At 34.1% G+C, this 26838-nt stretch overlaps 1 protein-coding gene across 6 annotated transcripts in view; it reads right to left on the bottom strand.

Annotated features, from left to right (window-relative positions):
* The window catches only part of LOC105498550 (neural cell adhesion molecule 2), a 569177-nt gene that overhangs the window by 139531 nt on the left and 402808 nt on the right, over positions 1–26838 (bottom strand). For all 6 annotated transcript variants that reach the window (XM_011770694.3, XM_011770699.3, XM_011770698.3 and 3 more), the window contains exon 9: positions 21428–21578. In XM_011770694.3, the coding sequence (XP_011768996.1) occupies positions 21428–21578 (151 nt within the window). The remainder of the gene's footprint in view (positions 1–21427; positions 21579–26838) is intronic.

Here is a 26838-nt window from a genome sequence, read left to right as displayed (position 1 = left end):
TAAAGACATGGACTCTACCTAAATGTCCATCAATGATAGACTGGATAAAGAAAATGTGGTACAAGTTCACCCCGGAATACTATGTGGACATAAAAAAGAATGATGTCATGTTCTCTGCAGGGACCTAGATGGAACTGGAGGACATTATCCTTAGCAAACTAAGTTAGGAACAGACAACCAATGCATGTTCTCACTTCTAAGTTGGAGTTAAATGATGAGAATACATGGACACATACAGGGGAACAACACACACTGAGAACTATCAAAGGGTGGAGGGTATGGGGGGAGAGGATCACGACAAATAACTAATAGGTACTAGGCTTAATACCTGGATGATGAAATAATCTGTATACACACACACAAAAAAAACCCTCTGACTCAGGTTTACCTATGTAACAAACCTGTACTTGTACCCCTGAATTTAAAAGTTTTTAAAAAATTAGAATTTTTTTTTTTTTGGCATTAGACTGAACTCATTGATAATTGCTCTTACAATCTCAGCAAAATTATTAGCAGCCCAAGAAACATCAAAGATCATTTAAACAAAGCAGATGATAATAAAATAACTTTTAAGTAACCAGAAATGTTTAAAATTCTGATGCATGTGACGAATTTTGAGATACCAAGAGTACTAACAATAATTATTTAAAGAGGAGATTTGCTCTGATCAAGACTTCATCCTCATTCCAAGGGCAGGAAATTTTTCATGTCCACAATACTAAAACAGAGAGAAGACATCTTAGTGTTGGTGAGCTGTAAATTTGAAATGAAGGGATCTATGTGAATAAATACACTAATTTGAATTAGTCATATATGTTTTAATATCACATTTGACTCAGATTATCTGATCATTATTGTTTTAATGTTGTATTAGATTCAGATTCAATATTATCTCCTCCTTAGGTTCTACTTCAAAATACTGTGATGATGTTACCTTTCATTTTTTTTTGGTGGGGGGGTTATTTTGCATTAACATGAAGAATACTTTTAATCACCCAGATAATACATAAATACATTATTTCAGTAAACACCTGCAAACAAACAATATGGATAGCTGCAAAGCACCCTTTGGCCACCTCCCTAATCCCAGTCCCCTCCCTCAGGTTAACCATGGTTTAAGTTTGGTGTGTAAATGTCCAGAAATTCTCTGTTTATTCATATTCATATATATGCTTATAGAAAGAACAGAATTTGTTTTGCATTTTAGAAAAATATATAGATGGTACAGTATTTTGTATGTCTGAACATGTTTTTGTTCTACTCTCTGGCTTGATAGTATGGCTTTAGAATTCCCCATTAAATCATTTTAGAACTCTGAATGCTTTGCTTTACTCTTCAAACTTTCATTTTCTGTAGAGATGCCTGATCTCATTCTGACTTTCCATTTGTGAGTGGCAGTTTTTGTCCTGGAAATGTTGAAAAAAAATTCTCTTTGTTTTTGTTATTCCAAAATTTTTGACCCAGCCATCCCATTACTGGGTATATACCCAAAGGATTATAAATCATGCTGCTATAAAGACACATGCACACGTATGTTTATTGCAGCACTATTCACAATAGCAAAGACTTGGAATCAACCCAAATGTCCATCAGTGACAGACTGGATTAAGAAAATGTGGCACATATACACCATGGAATACTATGCAGCCATCAAAAAGGATGAGTTTGTGTCCTTTGTAGGGACATGGATGCAGCTGGAAACCATCATTCTTAGCAAACTATCACAAGAACACAAAACCAAACACTGTATGTTCTCACTCATAGGTGAGAACTGAACAATGAGATCACTTGGACTCGGGAAGGGGAACATCACACACCGGGGCCTATCATGGGGAGGGGGGAGGGGGGAGGGATTGCATTGGGAGTTATACCTGATGTAAATGACGAGTTGATGGGTGCTGACGAGTTGATGGTTGCAGCACAGCAACATGGCACAAGTATACATATGTAACAAACCTGCACATTATGCACATGTACCCTAGAACTCAAAGTATAATAATAATAAAAAAAAGAGATCAATAAATAATTAAAAGCAAATAAATGGGAAGGAACTGATCTTTTAGAAAAAAAAAAAACAGGAGATACAGCTAAGTACCCAGAGCACAGGATCCCAACTGACAGAGGCACTGGAAAGAGAAAACCAAGGGAAATAAATTATCAAAGAAATATTATAAGAAACCTTTTCACAACTGAAGAATGTTAATTACCAGACTGAAGCGCCAAAATGAGTGCCCAGCAACAAGAAAGAAATGACCCACACTTAGGATGTCACCTTTCAAAGAGTGTTTTCTCTTATTGCTCATGTGTATACTATCTATGACACATATTTTCTTATAAGCACATTAAGTTATATGTTATTTTAGGATGCTTTCTAAGCTATTCTACATCAGTAGATTCTGGTCCCCTAGGCTTACTGAAATATTTGTAAGTATGTTCAATTATTTGCATGTTTGAAAAATACTAACAGTCTATTTCTAATGTTGTACAAGAAATGCTATTTATTATTATTTCTATTATTACTATTATTACTTGAGATGGGGTCTCGCTGTATTGCTCAGGCTGGTCTTGAACTTCTGTGTTCAAATGATCCTCCTGCCTCAGCCTCCTGAGGAGGTGTGATTACAGGCATGCACTACCACACTTGACTAACTATTATTAAATTGAATAACTAAAATCAAAGGTTTTTAAACGAAGATACAGAAATACCATTTTCTTCTTGAATAATAATAAAACAACTTACAGAAATAGTTTGTTTTTCTTATTAATATGTGATGATTATCCAAGCAAGTTGGAAACCACTTAGAGAAAAATATAAATGTGCATATTTTCACAAAGGTGAACACTATTTTAAAACTAAGCACATTACTCTTTTGACCATGCATTTAGCGTAAAAAACACACAATTTTACATTATACCTAGAATGTAATATTTCCCTGTGATTAATGTTTTCCTTTTGTTTTCTAGAATTGCATGCATTTCTTAAATGTAGTCAATGAGTTGTTTTTATAAATTCTTGAAATAATTTGAATAAAGAAAAATATATAAAAACTCAATTCTTGTCTTTAATGTAATCCATTCTAATTAACATATGCTGAATATGTTATTTGTTCTTTTTAAAAGGATGTTCACCAATAGTTACATAAATTTATATTAAAGTGATGTCAAATTAAAATAATACTATGAAGTTCACTGGATGTATTGCAATGGTCTCCCTACTGGTGTTTATCCCTTGCTTCTGCCTTCGTACCCCTTTCAGTCTATTCTCAGCTCTGTAGAAAACGTCATTCTCTTAAAATATGATCTGAGAAGATTGCTTGCACCTCTGATCAAAACTCTCCAGTGGCCTCTCATCCTTTTTAAAGTCCTCCTTAATATTATAAAGCTCTATATTAGTGCTATTAATATAGACAATGGCAATGGGAGCCACCTATGCAACGTTAAATTTTCTCAGAGCCATACTGAAAAAGAAACAGAATAAAGGTCAAATTAATTGTAATAATATAATGAATATATTTAGAGTGGCATAATTTCAACATGTAGTCAATATAAAAAAATAGTAGCCAGGTGGTGCGGTGGCTCACGCCTGTAATCCCAGCACTTTGGGAGTCCAAGGTGGGCAGATCATGAGGTCAAGAGATTGAGACCATACTGGCCAATATGGTGAAATCCTGTCTCTGATAAAAATACAAAAATTAGCTGGGTGTGGTGGCACGTGACTGTAGTCCCAGCTACTCGGGAGGCTGAGGCAAGAGAATTGCCTGACCCAGGGAGGCGGAGGTTGCAGTGAGCCGAGATTGTGCCACTGCACTATAGCCTGGCGACAGAGCGAGACTCCGCCTCATAATAATAACAATAGCCATGATACAGAATCAACCTAAGTGTTCACCAATGCATGAATGGATAAAGAAAATGTGAGACATGTACACTATGGAATGCTATTCAGTCATAAAAGAGAATGAAATCTTATCATTTGCAGCAATATAGATGAAACCGGAGGACACTGAGTGAAGTAAGTCAGGCTTAGCTAAAAGGCAATATTCTCACTTATATGTGGGAGCTGAAAAAAATTGATCTCATGGATGAAGAATAGAATGGTGGTTACCAGAGGCTGGAAAGGATACTGGGCAGGGAAAAATAAAGAGAGATTTGTTAATTGGTACAAAATTACAGTTAGATAGGAGGAATAAGATGTAGGGTTCGGTAGCACAAGAGGGCAACTACAGTTAACGATAACTTATTGTATATGTCAAAATAGCTATAAGACTTAGAATGTTCCCGATATGGTTTGGCTGTGCCCCTACCCAAATCTCATCTTGAATTGTAGCTCCCATAATTCCCGCGTGTCATGGAAGGGGATTGGTGGGAGGTAACTGAACCATGAGAGTGGGTCTTTCCAGGGCTGTTCTTGTGGATAGTGACTAAGTCTCATAAGATCTGATGCTTTTTTAAAGGGAAGTTCCCGTGCACACACTCTCTTGCCTGCCACCATGTAAGATGACTTCGCGCCTCATTTGCCTTCAGCCGTGATTGTGAGGCCTCCCTGCAGTCATGTGGAACTGTGAGTCGATTACATCTTTTTCCTTTATAAGTTACCCAGTCTCGGGTATGTCTTTACTAGCAGCGTGAGAACAGACTCATAGAGTTCTCAGCACACAGAAATGATAGATGTTTGAAATGATGTATATCCCAGTTACCCAGATTTGATGATTACACATTTTTTGCTTGCAATGGAATGTAACATGGACCCCTTAACTACATACAACTAATACATATCCATATAAATTAAAAATAAGTAACAACATTAGTGAGATATAGTGAGATATTTTATACCTTTATTTTTTTTGTTCTAAGATTTCAAAACCTATTGTGTATTTTACACTTACAGCATATCTCAAATAAGCCACTAGATTTGTACTGGGAAAGCCTCTTCTGCCTTTGGATTTTATATAATGTACAACTGAATACGCAGATTCACATACCCAATTTGTTTCAAAATTACTAAAAAGTTTTCCAATAACTAAATTGAGCATCATATTTTAAATTTGAGTTAATTAAAGTAAAACAAAACCAAAATTTCAGTTGCTCAGTTGTACTGGCAGCACTTTTAGTGCTCCAAAGCCACATGTAACAAGTGGCTGCCGGACTGGACGGCATGTCTCTATAACATCTGGCATCTTGTTAACTTCACGGCCTCATCTTCCCCTCCTCTGTGACCCTTGCTCATTCAGCTTCAGCAACATTAGCCTCTGCGCTGCCTCTTGAATTTCCTAGAATTGCTCTTGCTTGAATAATCTGCCCTTGTTCCCTCTGCCTGGTATGTTCTTTTCCTACATTTGCAGCTGGTCCCTCTCTTACCATATTTTCTTCATCTATCCAAAATTTCACCCACAGGCATATACGTCTGATATGGATTAAATTGTTCAGCAAAATTCCACTCCAAAAGACCTCCGAATAGAAGGCTAGTGTATTACCCTGATGAACTGATGTTTGGCTTAGCCACATGACATTTTTGGATGTGATGTGAACAAACACTCTAAATATGTCTTTGTTGTTGGGCTTATTTTCTTGTGCTTCTGCCATCACCATAAGATGATAATATCCTCTCTGTACTCACTGCTTCCTCAGCTTGGTTATATGTGTTACTGGATCCATACCAATGAGTCAAGCATTGCTGTTTGAAGCCGAGCTCCTTATTCAAACCTGGCTTTGATCAGCAGTTTCCAACGTGATAATTATCGTATGACACTGTGTTTTGGGGTGTTTATTATGCATAATTATTATGGCAAGCTGACTGATGTGTCTCATTGCACTGTTTTACTTTTTTCTTCCTTAGACTTTCTCATTGTTTCCTACATTATGCATTTTTCTACTTTATTTTTTAAAATCATTGGTTTCTCTTGCCAATGTCCATGAAAGCAGGGATGTTTGTTTGCTTTATTCAATTCTATATACCAAAATCCTAGAAAAGGGCTTGGTGTGTACTATATGGCTGATTCATATTGTTGAAAATATTTAATTACAACCCTAACCACAGTATGCCTTAATTCATAGATAAGTCTCTTTCACTTTACAAAATAGGAAATTGAAACTTGGTAATTTAAATGAATTAACCAATGTTTTAGGATTAGATCCACATGAACAGTGTGAGGCTGAGATCACATCATGCTGAGCCTTTACCGACTTCACTGATTTTTTTTGTCTTGAATATCCTGAAAGATACACTAAGACCTTGTGGCAGATGACTTACTGTCCCCTCACGTTGTGGAAATTCTATACTTCTCCTATGTGTGAGGCGCCTTCTCTGGTAAACCCAGAAAGCTCACTGCTATGGACTGAATGCTTGTGTCCTCCCTAAATTCCTATGTTAAATTCCTAACCCTCAAAGTAATGAATGGTCTTTGGAGTTAGGGCCTTCGGGAAGCAGTTAGGTTTAAGTGAGGTTATGAGGATGAAACACCTGTGATGGGATTAGTGCCCTTATAAAAAGAGAAAGGGACACCAGATTTGTGTGTGTGTGTGTCTGTGTGTGTGTATGTGCACCAAGTAAAGGCCATGCCATGTACATGCCAGTACATAACCAAAAAGAGGGCCCTTACCAATCACCCAACCCTGCTAGCATCCTAATCTCCAACTTCCAGCCCCTAGATTTGCAGAAATAAGTGTTTGTTGTTCAACCCACCCTATCTATGCTATTTTATTATAGCAGCTTGAACTAAGATATTCATTGTCCCGCCAAGAACTGGGATTCCTAGGGTAAGTCTTCATTCCAGAGAAAGGATAGAAAGCAAGGGCAAGGTTCAAGCAGACATCAGTATTCCTGGCTGTTAAAGTTAAACAGATGCCAGGAGGCAGTGATAAATCCAGTTACAAAATATCTATTTTTATTGATTTGTTTGCTGTTTGTTCACTTCTAAGGCTTATCATCTCAAGGATTGAGTATTTCCTAAAGTTCCTTAAAAATTTTCATTACCATTATCTCTGAAATACATTTTAACAAGATCTGATCTGAATCAAATAAAACCTGTCAGAGAGACAAAAATGTTATAAAACGAGGATAAACGATAGTATCGATGCGCATGAAGAATGTGGTATTTCACATTTTCCCAGGGGGTTCACATAAAGTTTGGGTTAAAAATGTACAGCTTAACAATAAAAGACTTTTCACCTTTCTTTTTTTAATGTTCTGTTCTTTTTATCTTCTGGATGAAGAGATATGCTTTACATTTTTCTCAGTGGCTGTCCTTGAAATTACCATACTGGACATAAAACCTAAATAGTTGCAGGCAGTAGAACCAATTTATGTCTGCAAATGAGCCATCTTCTTTAAAGTTTCATTGGCTTAAATGTGCTATGGCAAGTGTAAAAGTCAGGGTCATAAGACAAGATTTTAATCGCAGATATAAAATATATGTCTGCTACGACCAAGGAATTTTTCTAATTTCTAAGTGTTTACTGAAATAAGTTTCATTAAATGTTTAAATCATGTTCGCATCTTATTTACCTCGTCCTATACATCTAACCAATCATGCTAGTGAAATCACTGTTATATTGAGAGAATATATATTCACTGTTATATTGAGAGAATTTGAGTTAAGTATTACTCAATAAAGCACACATCTATTAATTATATGGACAGCATGTAAATAAGTAACATGATTCTGTGTTATGGGATTACTTAATGTAACCATAACCTAGAATGTATCAGATACTGCTAAATCCCTCTTTTATGCTACAGGAGAAAATGCATTTACAAATCACCATTATGTCTAAGGAGAATTAAAGGCAGGTGCAGCAAGCTCAAATAGAAAAAAAAATGTAAATGAAATTTTCTAATATTTCTTAGCATGCATTGTTAGCATGTAACTGTTAAATTAAATGTACACATAAAATAATTGAGTCTAATTAATAGTTACTATGTAATGATTACCTAGTCACAACACTTAATGATATTCTAATTGTAATCAAATGTACTATGTAACCGGTGCTTACTGCATTAAACTGTATATCACATGCCTGTTATCTCCTTTGTTTTAGAAATTGGAACTTTAGTTCAACTCCCGCTTCTTAGTAAAGTAATGCCTCTGAAATGTTGAAAATGAACTGGCAGAATGCCAAGAAATCTGCTTAAGCTGAAACACAAAAGAGGTTTTTTTTTTTTTTTAAATTTATTTATTATTATTATACTTTAAGTTGTAGGGTACATGTGCATAACGTGCAGGTTTGTTACATATGTATACTTGTACCATGTTGCTGTGCTGCACCCATCAACTCGTCATTTACATCAGGTATAACTCCCAATGCAATCCCTCCCCCCTCCCCCCTCCCCCCTCCCCATGATAGGCCCCGGTGTGTGATGTTCCCCTTCCTGAGTCCAAGTGATCTCATTGTTCAGTTCCCACCTATGAGTGAGAACATGCAGTGTTTGGTTTTCTGTTCTTGTGATAGTTTGCTAAGAATGATGGTTTCCAGCTGCATCCAAGTCCCTACAAAGGACTCAAACTCATCCTTTTTTATGGCTGCATAGTATTCCATGGTGTATATGTGCCACATTTTCTTAATCCAATCTGTCACTGATGGACATTTGGGTTGATTCCAAGTCTTTGCTATTGTGAATAGTGCTGCAATAAACATATGTGTGCATGTGTCTTTATAGCAGCATAATTTATAATCCTTTGGGTATATACCCAGTAATGGGATGGCTGGGTCATATGGTACATCTAGTTCTAGATCCTTGAGGAATCGCCATACTGTTTTCCATAATGGTTGAACTAGTTTACAATCCCACCAACAGTGTAAAAGTGTTCCTATTTCTCCACATCCTCTCCAGCACCTGTTGTTTCCTGACTTTTTAATGATTGCCATTCTAACTGGTGTGAGATGGTATCTCATTGTGGTTTTGATTTGCATTTCTCTGATGGCCAGTGATGATGAGCATTTTTTCATGTGTCTGTTGGCTGTATGAATGTCTTCTTTTGAGAAATGTCTGTTCATATCCTTTGCCCACTTTTTGATGGGGTTGTTTGTTTTTTTCTTGTAAATTTGTTTGAGTTCTCACAAAAGAGGTTTTGAGCAAAAAGAGGCTTAATCTTCTAACACCTTAAGTTTAGTGCTATTACAGTAAATGCTGCTTCTATCAAATTATAAATGGTTTGACTCTTTTCTACTCACTCTTAGCAATATTAACCTGTAGTTGCTTGGTACAGGTAGTATAAGATTGTTCTGGGGTGTGTGTGTGTGTGTGTGTGTGTGTGTGTGTTTAACATTGTGTAATATCTTTGTAATTTTTTGTCTCCATACAACTTTGATGGCAATGATGCATAACAAAACTATTCTGAACTTTACTAATAGGAAAATATTTATTTACAACAATAGCTTTCTGCGGCCTTTCATATAAGGTACTAAGAGGTTTATTACTATTATGAATTTGTTGCTAAATAAAATATTTAATGACAAATCAGGTTTCAACTGCCAAAAAATATACTTATTAGACAACTTCCGCATATATCATGGGCAATTGATTGCAATATACAACTAAAAATGTGTCATAATCTTCACATAAGAAGAATTAAGATTTAATAAATAGTGGTGGCATAACTGTAAAACAAAAAACAAGTTTCAACTTTCATAATACAATCATACAGGTTTACTAGAAGTGTAACTAAAAGAGAGGATAGGCTAAATTTTAAATTACAATCATGGTAACATATTCCAAATGGTTATTTAACCCAATATCCCACTAAATGTAGACATATATCTTGTGATATTTTCTCTATTTCTATTACAAAAAATGAAACCTCAACTGTAGCAACTAATGAAATTAATATTAAGAATTATATTACAGCTGGGCGCGGTGGCTCACGCCTGTAATCCCAGCACTTTGGGAGGCCGAGGTGGGCGGATCACAAGGTCAGGAGATTGAGACCACGGTGAAACCCCATCTCTACTAAAAATACAAAAAATTAGCCCGGCGCAGTGGCGGGTGACTGTAGTCCCAGCTACCTGGGAGGCTGAGGCAGGAGAATGGCGGGAACCCGGGAGGCGGAGCTTGCAGTGAGCTGAGATCCGGCCACTGCACTCCAGCCTGGGGAACAGAGCGAGACTCTGCCTCAAAAAAAAAAAAAAAAAAAAAAAAAAAAGAATTATATTACTTTCTACTTAAGTATTCATCAATCTTTCACTAGCATATTTATATAATTTACCATAAGTGAATTTTCTATCATCATATTCATCTACTTTAAACATTATTTACTACGTGATTTGGTCTTTTAATTAATTATAAGTCACTTAGAAGGTAATAATCTTGTATCTATACAATAGTGAAGAGGCTAGGCAAATATACAAGCAAATCAGTATTATGCTAAAGTTAAAAATGTATTCTTAAATGTAGCAAAAGTTTGGAAAAGTGAGGTAGATTTCCAATATATTTGGTATTTTCCTGGAATTCATTAGTAACTTTGTGAAAAATAATAAATTTTCATGAATGTATGTAAAGAAATACTATAAAAATTCAGATTAATCAAAAAGGAAACCAGGCTGCTAGAGACTCACAAGTAATTTATAACAAACATGGAAGACGTTAATAACCAGACACTCTAAATATGGCATTCATCAAGCATAGGTTAGATCCATAAGAAAAAAAAAACTTTCAATAGAAATAAAAAATAAAATATGTAAATAGAATCCATGATAAAATTTGAGAATTTGTTTAGTGATCTTAAAGATTTTCTTTTGCTTTATGTGAAATTCATTCTGTATGAGTAGAAATAACATTTTAGAGTTAAAGGATACTATTTAAGATTTTAAACATATAACTCTAAATTCAGCTAAAGTTAGAATATCTTTCAAATTAAAATTTAAAATACTTATATATCTACCAGTAAACTTATTACAGTTTTCACGAAGTTTTTGTCTATATGTAAACATGTCAACAAACACCAGGCTAATGAAGAAAATATTAAATAAAACTGACTGTCCAAAGGACTGATACACTGACAGAAAGAAAAGATACTTAAACATTTTTAAAAATTTTGTAGTTTAAACATCTTACATTACAAACATAATGTTTCTGAGAATATATGATGTAAAATACTCTAACCAATTTGAATAATACATTTTATAAAAGAAAAATAATAAAAATACTGCTGAAAACTGAAACTAAAACATGTAGGTTATTGGTTACACATACCAAATATATTTACGCTTTAAAGTTGTATTAGAAGTAGAATATATAAAGATTTCTCATTATATAATGGCAGCTGAAACCCAAGATAGTATATCTTCACTACTAATAAGAATTTAGAACTCTGAAAATAATATGAAATAAATTTAAAAAACAACTATCCAAGGGTTCTTAAGAGGAAAAAAAAATCAGGAAGATTGTGATGGGAAATGAAAACTAGTTTCCATTTTTTTTCTTTATTTTTCTCTCAAGACTTTTCCCAGAGGACAAGCCCTAGTTGAGGAGGTTCAAAGTGATCATGGTAACTAAAACTTGTCCAGAAGGACAGAGGTATCTTGGAAAGAAGCATACATCATGTTGGAGAGTGTGAGGGTAATCTCAGATAGGAGACAGAGAAGGGTATGTCAAAATTCTGAGTATAAACCCACAGAAATTTCAGTCTATGCCCTAGCTCTGCATGCACAAGCCAGCATAGCAAAAGCTTCGAGAAATCACTAGAGGTTTTGAGTCACTGCTGACAGGATGGAACACAGAACTTAGAGGTGATTAACTGCTTGAAAAATAAAATCCCCAGATGTTTATCTAAAGATGTAGAGAACGCACAACATAATATTTACAATATCCAGGACACGATTCAATATTTTTTGACAATCAGAACAATGAGGTGAATTGTAAAGGAAAAATACCACGAACATATGCAAATGCTAAAATGACCTAGATGTTGAATTTATCAGATAGTAGATTTTAGAGCAACTATTTTAGAGCAGCTCTGCTTATCATTTATGAGGTGAAGAAAATGTATATATTCTAAAATAGATAGAATGAAATGGATCAAACTATAGGACTTCTCAGTAAAAAGACAGAAAGAATAAAATAGAGCAAATTGAAAAATTGGAACTAAAAAAAAAAAAGTATCTGGGGCAGTTACAGTGGCTCCCGCCTGAATCCCAGCTCTTTGGGAGGCTGAGGCAGGTGGATCACGAGGCCAGGAGTTTGAGACCAGCCTGGCCAAGATAGTGAAACCCCGTCTCTACTAAAACTACAAAAAAAAAAAAAATTAGCTGGGCATGGTGGCACGCACCTGTAATCCCAGTTACTCGGAAGGTTGGGGGAGGAGAATCGCTTGAACCCAGGAGGCGAAGGTTGCAGTGAGCGGAGATCATGCCATTGCATTCCAGCCTGGGCGACAGAGCAAGACTCCATCTTAAAAATAAATAAATAAATAAATAATAATAATATCTGAGATAAAACCAAAAATTCACTATTGACTCAACAGCAGAAATGAGATGGTGGAGTAAAGAGTCAGTTAATTTGAAGAGGAAATAAGAGAACATTACCTAATTGGAAGGGCAGTGAGAAATGAGATAGATAAAACTGAGAGGTATCTCATGAGCCTGTGAAACAATTTCAAAGGGTATAACGTATGTGTACGTAAAGTCCCAGAGATGAGTAAGAGATTACACACACACACACAAATTGAAGAAATAGTGGCCAGAAAGAAACGGTGGCTCAAGCATGTTGACAAACAGAAATCCCCACATTCCAGAAGCTCAGTACACTCCAAACAAGAAATTTCAAACAAGCAACACTGAGACTCATCCTAATCAAACTGATAAATAACAAAGGTAAAGAAAATAGCTTTAAAGCAGTTAGATAAAATAATACATGGCACATGAAGGAACAATGAGTCAATTTATGTGGTTTTCTCTTTGAAAACATAGGAGACTACTTCCTGTGTCCAAGTGTTCTCATTGTTCAATTCCCACCTATGACTGAGAACATCAACATGGCACATGTATACCTATGTATCAAACCTGCACGTGCGCACATGTACCTTAGAACTTAAAGTATTATATATATATAAAACAGAAAACATAGGAGACTAGAAGATAGTGAAACCCCAACCTTAAAGAAATGTCAACATAGAATTCTCAAGAGCAAAGAAAAACAATCCTTCAGAAACAGGAAGGAAGAGGTGTAGTGGACATTTGAGGAAAGATAAATAAATGGAATTTATCTCCAGAAAATCTGCTCTCAAAGAAATGGAGAAGAAACTTTTTCAGATGAAAAACATAAATTGGGATCTTCAAAAATGAAGGGAGAACAAAGAAACCACATATAGATGAATATGTATAAAAATTTTTTTTCTCTTTAGTTCTTTAAAAAATTTGTAACTACTTAAAAGAAAAATTATCATAATTCCTGATGGGATTTTCAATGATTTTAGATGTAATGCATGACGTCAAAAAAAAAAAAAACTAGATAAGGTGTGCGTAAGGAATCCATATGGTTGCAATGTTTCACTTTTTTTTTTTTTTTGAGACGGAGTCTCGCTCTGTCGCCCAGGCTGGAGTGCAGTGGCCAGATCTCAGCTCACTGCAAGCTCCGCCTCCCAGGTTCCCGCCATTCTCCTGCCTCAGCCTCCCGAGTAGCTGGGACCACAGGCGCCGCCACCTCGCCCGGCTAATTTTTTGTGTTTTTAGTAGAGACGGGGTTTCGCCGTGTTAGCCAGGATGGTCTCGATCTCCTGACCTTGTGATCCGCCCGTCTCGGCCTCCCAAAGTGCTGGGATTACAGGCTTGAGCCACCGCGCCCGGCCAAATAAATGGAATTTATCTCCAGAAAATCTGCTCTCAAAGAAATGGAGAAGAAACTTTTTCAGATGAAAAACATAAATTGGGATCTTCAAAAATGAAGGGAGAACAAAGAAACCACATATAGATGAATATGTATAAAATTTTTTTTTCTCTTTAGTTCTTTAAAATATTTGTAACTACTTAAAAGAAAAATTATCATAATTCCTGATGGGATTTTCAATGATTTTAGCAATGTTTCACATTTTATGTAAAGTGTCAAAATATGAACTCAAGTCTATTTCAAGGAGACTCTCAAAATGTAGGTTTGTATCTTATAATTCCTATAGAATCATCTAAAACCAAACAAAATGAAGCAAAACAAAACCCACAAATATTGCCAATATATAAATTAAAATAAAATACTAAAACTTTGAATAATTCAATAGAAGGCAGAAAAATGGGCACAGAATGTGAAAAAACATAGGAATAAAACAGAAGATAAATAAAAATTGTAGGCCTAAATGAAAGAGTATCAACAATGGGATTAAATTTAATAGACCAGTGGATGGCAAATTACAGCCCATGGGCAAAGTCTTGCCCAAGGGCTTCTTTTATATGTGGCTTAGAGATGAGGATGGTCTTTACTTTTTTCGTGGTTTACGAGAGAAAAAAAAAATATAGCAGAGACTGTATGTAGCCCAGAAAAAGTAAAATATTTATTCCCTGATCCTGTTAATTACTGACTGCTTGTTTAAACACTCCAATTATAAGGTAGATTTACAGTCAATGAGAAAGCAATATTCTATCATATGCTGCCTAAAACGACACATTTTAACTTCACATAAAAATGCAGATAGGTTAAAAGTAAATGAATGGAAAATGTTATACAAACAAAAAGCATAAGAGGGCTAACGTAGATATTTGATTATTAGCTAAGATAGGTCAAGTGAGAGATCAGCAGAGAAAAAGAGATATTTTATCCCAATAAAAGGGGAAACTCATAATGACACAAACAGGAGGGAGAATAATGACCTCCCAAAGATACTAACATCTTTACCTTCAGAAACTGCAAACATATTACCAGCTATGACTAAAGTAAAGATGTTGACATGAGAAGGTTATCTTGAATTATCCAAGTGGATGCAATTAATTGCAAGAAAGTCTGAGGCAGAGATGGACTTGTGAAGGAGAAAACAGAGTCAGAGTGATACGATGTGAGAAAGATGAGATCTGCCGTTGTAGGCTCTGAGGATGGAAGGAATCCATGAGTCAAGGAATGTGGGCAGCCTCTGAGAAGCTGAAATAAAGCAAGATAACAGAATCCTGGAGCTTCCACAAGGGAACACAGCCCAACCCACACTCGATTTTAACCCACTGAGAATCACTTCAGACCTCTGACTTCCAAAATGGTTAAGACAGTAAGTTTGTTTTATTATACAACTAAGTCTTTTGTAATTGATTACAGCAGCAACAGGAAAGTAACACAACACACAAAGTATAAATGTGTATGTGCCTCATTGTAAGCCTCCAAATACATAATGCAAAGATCAACAAAAGAGAGAAAAAATAGTTCGCAGTCGTGGTAGAAGATTTTAATACCTCTTAATGTGATAGAAGAGCTATATTCAAAATTTTGTAAGGACAGAAGTTTAAAACAATGCTGTGATGGTTAATACTGAGTGTCAACTTGATTGGATTGAAGGATGCAAAGTATTGATCTTGGGTGTGTCTGTGAGGGTGTTGCCAAAGGAGATTAACATTTGAGTCAGTGGACTGGGAGAGGCAGACCCACCCTTAATCTGGGTGGGCACCATCTAATCAGCTGCCAGTATGGCCAGAATATAAAGCAGGCAGAAAAACGTGAAAAGACTAGACTGGCCTAGCCCTCAGCCTACATCTTTCTTCCATGCTGGATGCCTCCTGTCCTCGAACATCGGACTCCAAGTTCTTCAGCTATGGAACTCGGACTGGCTTTCTTGGTCCTCAGCCTGCAGATGGCTTATTGTGGCACCCTGTGATGGCATGAGTTAATATTCCTTAATAAACTCATATATATATGAGTTTATTATATATATATAAAATTCTGTAATATATTGTGTATATATAATTTATATAATATATATATTTATATATATATATGTATATATATAAAAAATTCTGTCCCTCTGAGGAACCCTGACTAGTACAAATACCATAATTTACCTTGATCTAACTGACATTAAAACACAACAACTACAGAATATATGTACTTTTCAAGTATAATCGTCTATTCACCAAATAGTATGGTTGAATATAAATCAGATCTTAATACATATAAAAATAAAAAATAAAGTGCTTTCTGAGCGCAACTGAACTAAATTAGAGCTCAATAACAGCAAAATATCAAGGAAAAATCCAAATGTCGGAAAGTTAAACAGATTCTTATACATAGCTATGAGCCAAAGATGAAATTAAAAGGAAAATTATATTTTTAATTGAATCACAACAAAAATGGAACATACTACAATACTGGGGGATTCAGTTAAAGCACTGCTTAGTGAAAATTTGGAGTTATGTGATTCTATTAGAAAATAAGAATTATCTAAAATACTATACTAAGATTCCACCTAAAAATCTACAACAAGTGAAAGGTGAATTCAAAATACATAGAAGAAAGGAAATAATGAAGATAAAGCCGGAATCATCAAACTGGAAAACAGTCAGATTACAGAAAATATGAATTAACAAAATGGACTAATACTCTGAAATGATCAACAATTTTGTCAAACTCTTAGCTAGAAAAAGAAAAGTCCTTTCTATTAACTAGTGCTTGATCAACTAGACATAAACATGGAAAAACAATGAATACCTACTCCACAAAAATGAAATCAAAATGAATCACAGCCCTAAGGTAAAACTAAAATCTACAAAACTTTTAAAAAGAAAGCATAGACGTAAATTGTCATGGCCTTAAATTAAACCATATTTTTTTCAGAAAAAAAACACTAATAGTATAACACGTAAAAGTCCAGTTTGATAAATTTAATAAACTAGACTACAGCAAAATTATAATTCTTTGCTTTTGAAAATTCGAACTTAAGAAATCAAAGAAAAATATTTATTCCACAGAATAGTACTTATATATCACAATCTTAAAAATTTTTGAAGTACACAATCTTCAAAAATCTTCGCAGAGGTTTTTTGTCATAGTAGTCAATAACTAAAAACACATAAAATGTCCATCAATAGGTACTAGATACACAAACTATGTTATATCTGTATGATGTAACAACAGGAACAAGTAGTATAAATTACTGATGAACACATCCACATGCCAATGTCTGCCAGCTGTGAAAGCTCAGCAGAGACAATTCCAATAATGTGAGAAAATATTTGCAACCCACACATCTGATAAAGGGTTAATATCCGAAATATACAAAGAACTCAAACAAATCAATATCAAGAAAACAACCTGATTTTAAAATGGGCAAATTATCTTTAACTGATATTTCTCAAAAGAAGACATACAAATGGCCGGCAAGTACATAAAAAAGTGCCCAGCATCACTACTCATTAGGGGAATGCAAATTAAAACCACAGTGAGAAATCACTTCATGAGAATGGCCTTATTGAAAGAGATGAACAATAACAAGTATTGAAGTAGATAAAAAGGAACACTGTTGTTGGGAATGTAAATTAACATGGCCGTCATAGAAAATGGTATAAAAGTTCCTCCCAAAAAGAAAATGAGAACCACCGTATAATTCAGGAATCCTTTGTCTGGGTTTATACCAAAAGGAAAAGAAATCTATACCTGGTAAAGGTGTCTGTAGTCCCATGTTCATGACAGTATTATTCACAACAGCCTAGATATGGAATCAACCTAAACGTCCATCAGTGAATGAAAGGATAAAGGAAATGTAGTATAGATACAGAGTGGAATACTATTGAGCATATAAAAAATGATAAATCTTGTCATTTGCACAACATGGGTGAATCTAGAGGACATCGTGTTTACTGAAATAAGCCAGACACAGAAAGACAACTACCTCATAATCTTCCTTAACTGTGGAAGCTTATAAAGGTTAACTCACAGAAACAGAGAGTAAAATTATGTCAGCAGAGGCTGGGGTGGGTGCACGGGGAGGAAGGAAATGGGGTGTTATTGATCAAAGGGTGGACAGGCAGATAGACAGGAGAAATAGGTTTTGAGGGTTATTGCACAGCTGGATCACTACAGTCAATAATAATGTGTTTTTCAAAGTAACTAAGAGTAAATTTTAAATGTCTCACCATAAAAATAATAGGTAGGTGAGGTAATGGATATGTTAATGAGCTTAACTGAATCATTTAACACTACATACATATAAAAAAAATCACATTGTACCCCATAAATGTATGCAATCATCATTTGTCAATCAAAAATAATGTTAATGTTATATTTTTAAAAGCATCACTTTTGTACACCTTAAATATATACAATTCTTATTTGTCAACTATACCTAAATAAAAGAAAATAAATATATTTCAAAGCCAATAAAATAAATTAAAAATAATACTGCATAATTCCATGTATATACATTCTTACATGTAAATGTAAACTAAATTATAGTGATCAAAAGTAGGTAAATAGATGTCTAGGGATACCTGTAAAAAGTAGGGACAGATTTTAAAGTGACTTGAGAAAATTCTTGAGGGTGGTGTAAATGTTTATCTTGAAGATTATGATAGATTTGGTGGTATATACACAGGTCAAAACTCATCATATTTTACATGATATATGGGCTTTTATTGTACTTAAATATATTTGAATAATGCCTTAAAACAGATGATATTTATTTTCCTAATTATCCCCACTCAAGTAGAATAAATTTAAATGTTTCATTTTGGAAAAAAAGGAAAAATAGTGAAGTGTTATCAGAGCCATTCAACTAATTTTCAACAATATTTGCAGAAAAATAATGTTTAGGGAAAACAAAAAGTAGTTACATTTAAACGATAGTTTAATAGTAGGAAAAATATTTTTTTTTCAAAGTATATTAACCTAGTTACCCTCTAATTAACATGGTGGCAATAATAATCTCAGGGGATATTCAAAGAATTCTCAAAACATCCTTTTACAAATCAAGACCTTTCATCCCTGTTTAAAAAAGATAAACTAAACTACATAATTTTCTGGTGAGCTTAAGTCTACACATTTACCTCAGAATAATTAAGCAGAAACATAAACCAATATTTAAACCTATAAAGAAGGAATGCAATGTGATCCAAAGCAACTTGTACTTTGTTAGAAATCAGTCCTTGAAAAATAAAGTATCCAATGTACATTTTTCTGTTAGTTATTAATTCATGGTATGAATAGATTACAACAGCAGATAATTCAAATTGTAATATACAGTTGTTACTTATACCATTATTTTCTACCTAGCTAAAACCAATAACGAAAAATCTCATGTAATTATATATCAGCATTTTACATTATCTTTATATTTTCTTCATTCTCACTTTGAAATCTAAATACATGCTGCGGTTTAATTTAAACTCCAGTTGATGGTAGACTTCTAATAAAGGCGGAGCTATGTTTTATTCATCTTGGTGTCCATTATCACTGAGCACAAAACCTGAAGCTTAACGTGGACCTAGTATGGTTTTTAGAACTGTTTTCAATCAAGTTTTACAACATAAACATATATAAATTATAATATTAGTTTAGGTTTTCATTTGTTTTATACAAATACCTATGCTGTCATGCATGGACAATAATTCAGAAATCCCAGGGCATCTTTGGAGAATGTGGATACGCTTGAATAAAAGTATCTTTAAATGCTTGAGTATAAATAGCTCCCAAGAGTCTCTTCTTTAAACCCTTTTATTTTATAACTAAGGAAATTGAGGACCCAGGGACACATAACACACTATTAATTAGCATATTAGCTAGTCCTGTTATTCTGATACTAGCATATCTTATATGAGCCACTCTGCCTTATTGTGCTTTGGAAATATCAACAGTGCTCGTTTCTCATAAACTCCACTTTTCTGCGTACCTGCAACAGAGATTTAGTACTAATCCTATGATATATCAAATGTTTTAAAATATAAATGAAATGCAAAGAAGAAAAGCCCTAAATACAGTTTCATTAAGATAATGTGTTGCCTAGGACTTTTGTAGGACCGTAGAAGAGACCAGGATGTCTCATATAAATCATATCTTGGCATTCTTAAGGTTTTCTTTTATTCATTTAGATTCACATTTTAAAAAATCATAAAGTAAATTTTGGGTTAAAAATACAAATTTTAATGAAAAATATAACAAATGTACTGTAAATGTGTAAAGCATTTATAATTTGCTAATGATATTGTTGATCTGAAAAAGAAATATACTGTAATAATGGAAAAAAAGCAGAAAAAACTAGTAGGGGAAAAAGCTAAATAAGTTATTGGCGTCACTTCCTCCTTTGTGTGTTCTCAATATTATCAATGCTTTTCGTCTTTCTGTTTTTTAGAAAGTGTGAGGGAGATAAAGTGCCTTTTTTAGAAGCTGCCTAATATCAGCAAATGAAGTCAGTAATTTGTGTCAGAATGAAGTTGCCTTCTATTGTTGACTATCTTTCATAATCCTTTTTTCCTTTAGAAGTTTCTGATTGGTTTTTCCATGAATTTCTTGACAAGCACAGTCTATAAAAATGTAAAATAATATGGATAACTTATGTGTATTCTTGAGAAAATATTTTCTTTCTGAAGGCATTCTTGATAAGAGAATGCATCTTGTTTCACAGTTACCGTTGCATTCTATCAATATTAATGTACTAGACATGCTCCAATAGAAATACTTTGTCAATAAGAATATCTCATACATTCCACTAAGAACAGCTATGTCCTTTCAAGCATCAGAGACTTTCCAATATTGATGCTTCATAAATATTTATTGAGAACGATGTTAAGTTTCTTCCTTTTTAAATAGCATGTATACTAAATTATTTTTAAATTCCATGCAGTGACCAGCGGGGTTTTGTGAAAGCTTGACTTACATTAGCCCTCGCATTTCCCAAATCTCACATAGTTATGTACATTTTTAAATTTATTTTAAAAACTATCCTCATCATGGTCCTTTCTTCCAGACAGAAAATAAACACTATTTTGATAAGATATCATATGAGTACATTTCACTGCATTTAAAATACTATTTATAGTTTCTGAAAATGTAAAATAGTGTAACAATTTGAATAAGATATGTAAACACTACATATCTGAGACATAATCATAAATATTATAAAGAAATAAAAAAACTAAAGTGATACTGACCAATTACTGATAATTAATATTTTTCAGTTTATATTGTGTTTTGAGTTCAAAGTTGCAAAAAAAGAAAGTCACCAGTTTCAGAAAAAGCAGTATCAAAATGATGAAATATACAGCACTGTGGAATGTCTCGTAATATCCACTAGATGTCTCCAATAACTGACTGAATGATTTTCCTATATTTTCTCTAAAGCTATGCATTAAATACTGAAACATGAACTACATATATATTCTGGTTTTCCTCTAAAAATCATATATTTTAGATATGCATTAAAGCTATGCATTAAATACTGAAACATGAACTACATATATATTTTGGTTTTCCTCTAAAAATCATATTTTTTCAAAGCACACAAAGTTCTTTTAATGAAAATACAAAAGGAAAGCAACTTACATTCAATATCAAGGTACATGCTCTTTTGGTGCCCTCCAATTCTACTTGCAGCTTCACAGTCATATCTCCCTGAATCTGACAACTTCACATCTTTAATATGCAGTGACGAGCTTCCATGCTGCCCTTTGACTTCGATACGGCCGTCTGGGCTCTGTTTACATCGATTCAGGAAAAAGAAAGATTTTATGCTTGTGTGTGCAAAATGGTGACCAAACACATAACATTATGTTACTTCCTATGTTTCTCTGGCAAAAAGAAAAAAGAAACCATTCCTGATGTAGAAAGTATTTCTTGTATAGCTAAGAATAAGTTTTTTTTTAAAAAGCACACTTTTTACATTCTCATAGCTTCATGAAGGTTTCATGTACCCTGGCTGTATAATGATAAAAAGCATTTCAGTGACTCCAAATAAAACCCAATCACTCAGCCTGATGTTTAAAGACCTCTCATGTGGTATCACCTTTCTGTCCAAGTGCACTTTACAATTTAGATGTCATCAATTCCAATTATTTTGAATTACTTGTACTCTCCACAATATCCTGTGCTTTGAATAAATACTCTTCACAGATCTGTTTTACACTTTTTCCCTTTTCTTCTCTCTCTATTTACATGGCAACATCCTACTTTCCTTTGAGTTACTGGCAAATTTTCATATTATATTAAAAATAGTTCCTGATTGCCTAAATAAATAATTATGACTTATTTGAACTACATACTTTTCTTGGAATAAATTGCTTTTTACTAAAGTCTTGTTGGAACTTCAGATTTCATCCCATAGTGTGATAGTATAGTTGAACAAATGTGAGAAAATATTTATGGTACTTCATGTAAAAATCATTTAAACTTCTAGGACAGAAACATTATATTCCAATATTTTTAGAAAGCAAATTATGTTATAGTAAAATTTACATGCAGTTGCGTAAAGAAAATGTACTCCTGCAGCTATTATTTACTATGGGTTAAACATTTGTACTTAATTAACTTTATTGGAATATAACAACAAGATACATTATTAACAATGCAAAGCAAATTATTCATTTTTATAAAGAAAATGTAATTATTTCACAGTATTGAAAAGTAAATTTTAAAGTTACATGATCTTCGCTTGAAAATAAACATGTTCTCTTGTAATTACCTGTTATACATGATAAGGTTTTGACTTGTGAAAAACTACTGGTGTATATAGATGTTATCAGTACAAATGTTGGCATTTAAAAGTTATTATCAATATACCTGAAATTATTAACTTAAATTCTGGAAAAACAGGCACTTTGCCCAAGTGTGTGATTCCTAGGAAAATTAGAAGCCATTCTCAGAATCACCATTGGCTCTGTAATGATGCGCAATATGCATTTGAGTCAAATACTTGCACTAAAAGTCCAGGGTCATTTTTTTTTTTTTTTTCCGTTTCTGACATTCTAAAGGACATGTCTCTCTTTGTGCTACAGAAACACATTACAAATATCAGAAAGAAAATTCATTTATATCTTGGCTCTGATTCAACACCTACTGAAGATTCATTTAATGCATCTGATCCTTGATTGAGACAGGTTAATGGGCATTTTAGCTGTCTGTCTAGTATTTCCAGGTTCTATCACAGAATTAAGTAAGATGATTAGAAAGCAAAGTGTCTGACTGTACATTATTATTCCATCCTTTACAAAAACGCACTCTCTGAAATTTGATTTGATCTTATGTTCTTTGCCTTTCTAGAAGGTCAATTTAAGAACCGCTTACTTAAACGGTTTTTCAATATTTAAAAAATATGATTATTTTTAGAGTTTATTGTCCTTTCAAAAATCCCTTAATCAAATATCTATGTGATAACCACTTCCTGAGCTTATTTCCAACAAAGTTTTTTTTGACTATTTTAATTGTCAAACAATTGAAATTATATAGTGTGTCATGTTTATAGGTTATTTTTTGTGACCTCACCTGACTAGACATTTATTGCCAAATTTAGAATCTGATTATAGCTCACAGCATATTTGAGGTGGCCAGTATTACAGAACTTTCTTTTCTTTTCACTGTGTCATGGAACATTTTTAGAACCATTAACTCCTTTGGCCTTTTGGGAGATTGATGGATCATGTCACTTAATCATTCAACAATTATTTTGTGTGTGTGTGTGTGTGTGTGTGTGTTTGTGTGCGTGCGCACATGCATTTTACAATAAGCAGCCAGGCACTGGAATGCAGTGCTGAGTGAACTGTAATAGTTTATATCCTTGGTGGCATTAAAGTTAAACAAATAAGATAGATACTAATTTTACAGTACAATACAAATAAATGTGAAAAGTACCATGTAGGCAAACTGTATCTTTCTAGGAGTAAGTGGAGGAATGGGGTAGGTATGTTTCCTGATAAACCAAAGTGTGGATTGTGATCTGTAAATAGTGAAAGAAGGGTGGTTTTGAGGAAAGGAATTCCAGGCAGATGCCCTAAGAGGACTTAAGAAAGAAGTGAGAGAAGCAAGAATATGATCAGAAGAGAGTGGGGTCATGAGGTTCTCCTGATGATAGACAGACAAATAGGGACCACAGGCAGAACCCAAGATCAATGCAGATCCACAAAAGAATATGCACCCCAGGTGGACCCCTGCTTTAGATACTCTGTTTGCCTCATTTCTAATGACATTATTTCTCTGATGAGTAAGTAAACTGAACTTCGAATACTTTGAGGTAAAGACAATGCATAACTGCTAAATATGTAGACAGAAAAACCAACACTCTCCAAAAGTTATTAGAATTAATTCATCCAAACTACCTTCTCAAAATTGTTTTAATATTATATCACATCCACCAGTTTCTACAGTCATACTAAGAATTTTAAACAGAAATACTGTTTTCCCTCCCTGTAAGATTCTTCTATCTACTACTAGCAATAATGATATTTCCTCTGGGTTTGCTCCTAGCTTTCTAATCTTCTTCTTATTTCAATTTCATGAGCTGACCTCTTGTATAATTACCCTTTCTCCTGGCAGTGTAAATGATGTCAGAAAGATAAATATATGCAATCAAAGTTCTTCACTTTGGTAGTTTCCTCATTAGGTCCTGGTGTCTTCCTCTTTTCTTTGATAATAAAATCAAAAATTTATTCAACAAATAGGAATTGAATGTAATAATGATAAAAGGCAATACATACCTATGACAAATTATACTTGTCAGACAACATCCAAAAAGCTTTACATGTCCTAGTCTATTTAATCTCCATGATATCACGATGAGGTTGAGGCTAGTATCTCCATTTTAAGATTAGGAAATTGAGACACAGAAATATTCAGTAACTAGCCCACGTCCCACAGCGTATAAGCTTTAGCAGCTGAATGCCCAGGTTGTCTGGCCCTGGAGTTCATGTTTAATTATTTCTGATATATGATTTACCACCTGAGTAACAACTGTGAGGCTGAACTATGTATGTACCGCAGCTATGTAACAGACATTTAGCTGGGTTCTGGGGCTAGAAATATGCTTGCATTCAAATTGAAAAGTGGACATTTTTTGCCTACTAAATGTGTTTATTTCATTAGTGGTTTTTGTAATTTTTATTTTTAAAATATGTGATTCAATTTAAAATGAGGATTTCAAACACCAAAACATGCCAATAAGATATTTTAAACATGTGATGGCATGTACAATATTTGGTTTCAAAAATTAGACACAAAACATTTATTTTCGATGCTTTAATGGGAATCAATAAAGTAGCATGTTTACTTGTACATATCTAAAAAAGAAAAATGGATAAGAAAAGCAAAGCCCTTGGTCTTTCAGCTCGTAAGGATCAGAGGAAAAAATTACAAATTATAATGCACGCTGATATAGATGACATTCAGAAAGGAAACCTAATTTGGTAGACAAACGTGAGGAAGAGTTTCTTGTAGGTATTTATGTCAAATGGAAGGACAAGTCATAATGATAAGTCAGGAACTGTACTGGCTATGGAATTTTAAAGGTCAACTGCAAAATTAAACATGGGGGTTTCTATTCAAAATCTATTAAAATGTCAAGATGATGACCGCAGCATATTAGCCTAAACTTGGGGTCCTTCAGAGTGTGAAACCTGTGCAGTTGCACAGGTTGTACCCCTCCAAAGTCAGTCCTCACCAAGAAAAAAGTAAGAAAAGTAGGATTAAAATGGGAACTACGTGGGCTTGAACTTGAAGGGAAAAAATGCTGTATTGAAAGAGTTTAAAGGAGCTCACTGGAGCTATCAAATTAAATAAGAAGTGGAAGGGGTAAGATATGAAAGAGTTAGAGAAACAAACAAGACTACAATAAGAAGTACCAAAGCCAAAGAAAGACCAATAAGATCAAGAGAAGATGCTGAAAATCATTAGCCATCAAGGACATTTAAATCAAAACCGTGATACTATTTTGCATTCACTGGAGTGGCTATGATGAAAAAGGCAGATAGTAACACATGTTGGCCCAGGATGTGAAGAAATTGGCACCCTCATGCGCTGTGAGTGGGAATGTAAAACGGTGCAGATGTTTTGGATAAAATATTTGACGGTTCCTCCAAATGTTAAACAGAGAGTTGCAATTACATTCCACAGAGAAATGATGATGTATGTCCACACAATAACTTGTACATAAATGCTAATAACAGCATTATTAATAATGCCAAAAAGCATAAACAACTGAAATGCCTATTCACTGGTTCATGGATTGAAACAAACGAGTGGTATATATATACAAAGGAATATTATTTGGCAAAAACAAAAAACAAAACAAAAAATACAAAAACGAAATGAAGTACTCACACATGCTTCAACATGGATGAACCATGAAAATGTTACAGTAAGAGGAAAAAGCTGATAACAAAGGGCAAATATTGAATAATTCAATTTCTTTGAAATTTCCAGAATAGGCTGCTTAGGGCAGGCAAGGGAATAGGAGGTGGTGGCGAGGAGATTGGGGGGTGATGACCAAAAGAAGTGATTAGATGATCCAAAATTGATTGTGCTTATGGTTGTACAATTCTAGGAATAAAGGCTTCTAATTGTACAGTTTAATGGGTGAATTGTGTGCTATGTGACTTATATGTAAATAACACTGTGAAAAGGTAAATACCTATTGAAGGTTATTGGGTGTTTTATGAACAATTGGAAAAGGACAGGATAGGTTTTAGGCAGAGGAGTAAGGTAGATGCACTTGTGATTTAAACAGACCACTCACACAGCGGGAAAAATTAAGTAAATTAGAGAGGGTGCTATGGTCTCAATGTTTGTGTCCCCTCAAAGTTCATATGTTGAAATCCTAAGCCCCACTGTGATGGTATTTTTGGAGGTTGGGCCTTTGGGAGTTGATTAGATCATGAGGGTAAAGCCCTTGTTATTAGAATTAGTGACCTATAAAACAGCCCACAGAAAGCAAGCTAGCCCCTTCCACCATATAAGAACACAAGAACAAA

Source organism: Macaca nemestrina, chromosome 4 (assembly GCF_043159975.1).
Source record: "Macaca nemestrina isolate mMacNem1 chromosome 4, mMacNem.hap1, whole genome shotgun sequence".
Classification (NCBI taxonomy): Eukaryota; Metazoa; Chordata; class Mammalia; order Primates; family Cercopithecidae; genus Macaca; species Macaca nemestrina.
The sequence above is the reverse complement of the archived record's forward strand: the minus strand, read 5'-3'. Positions and strand labels throughout refer to the sequence as shown.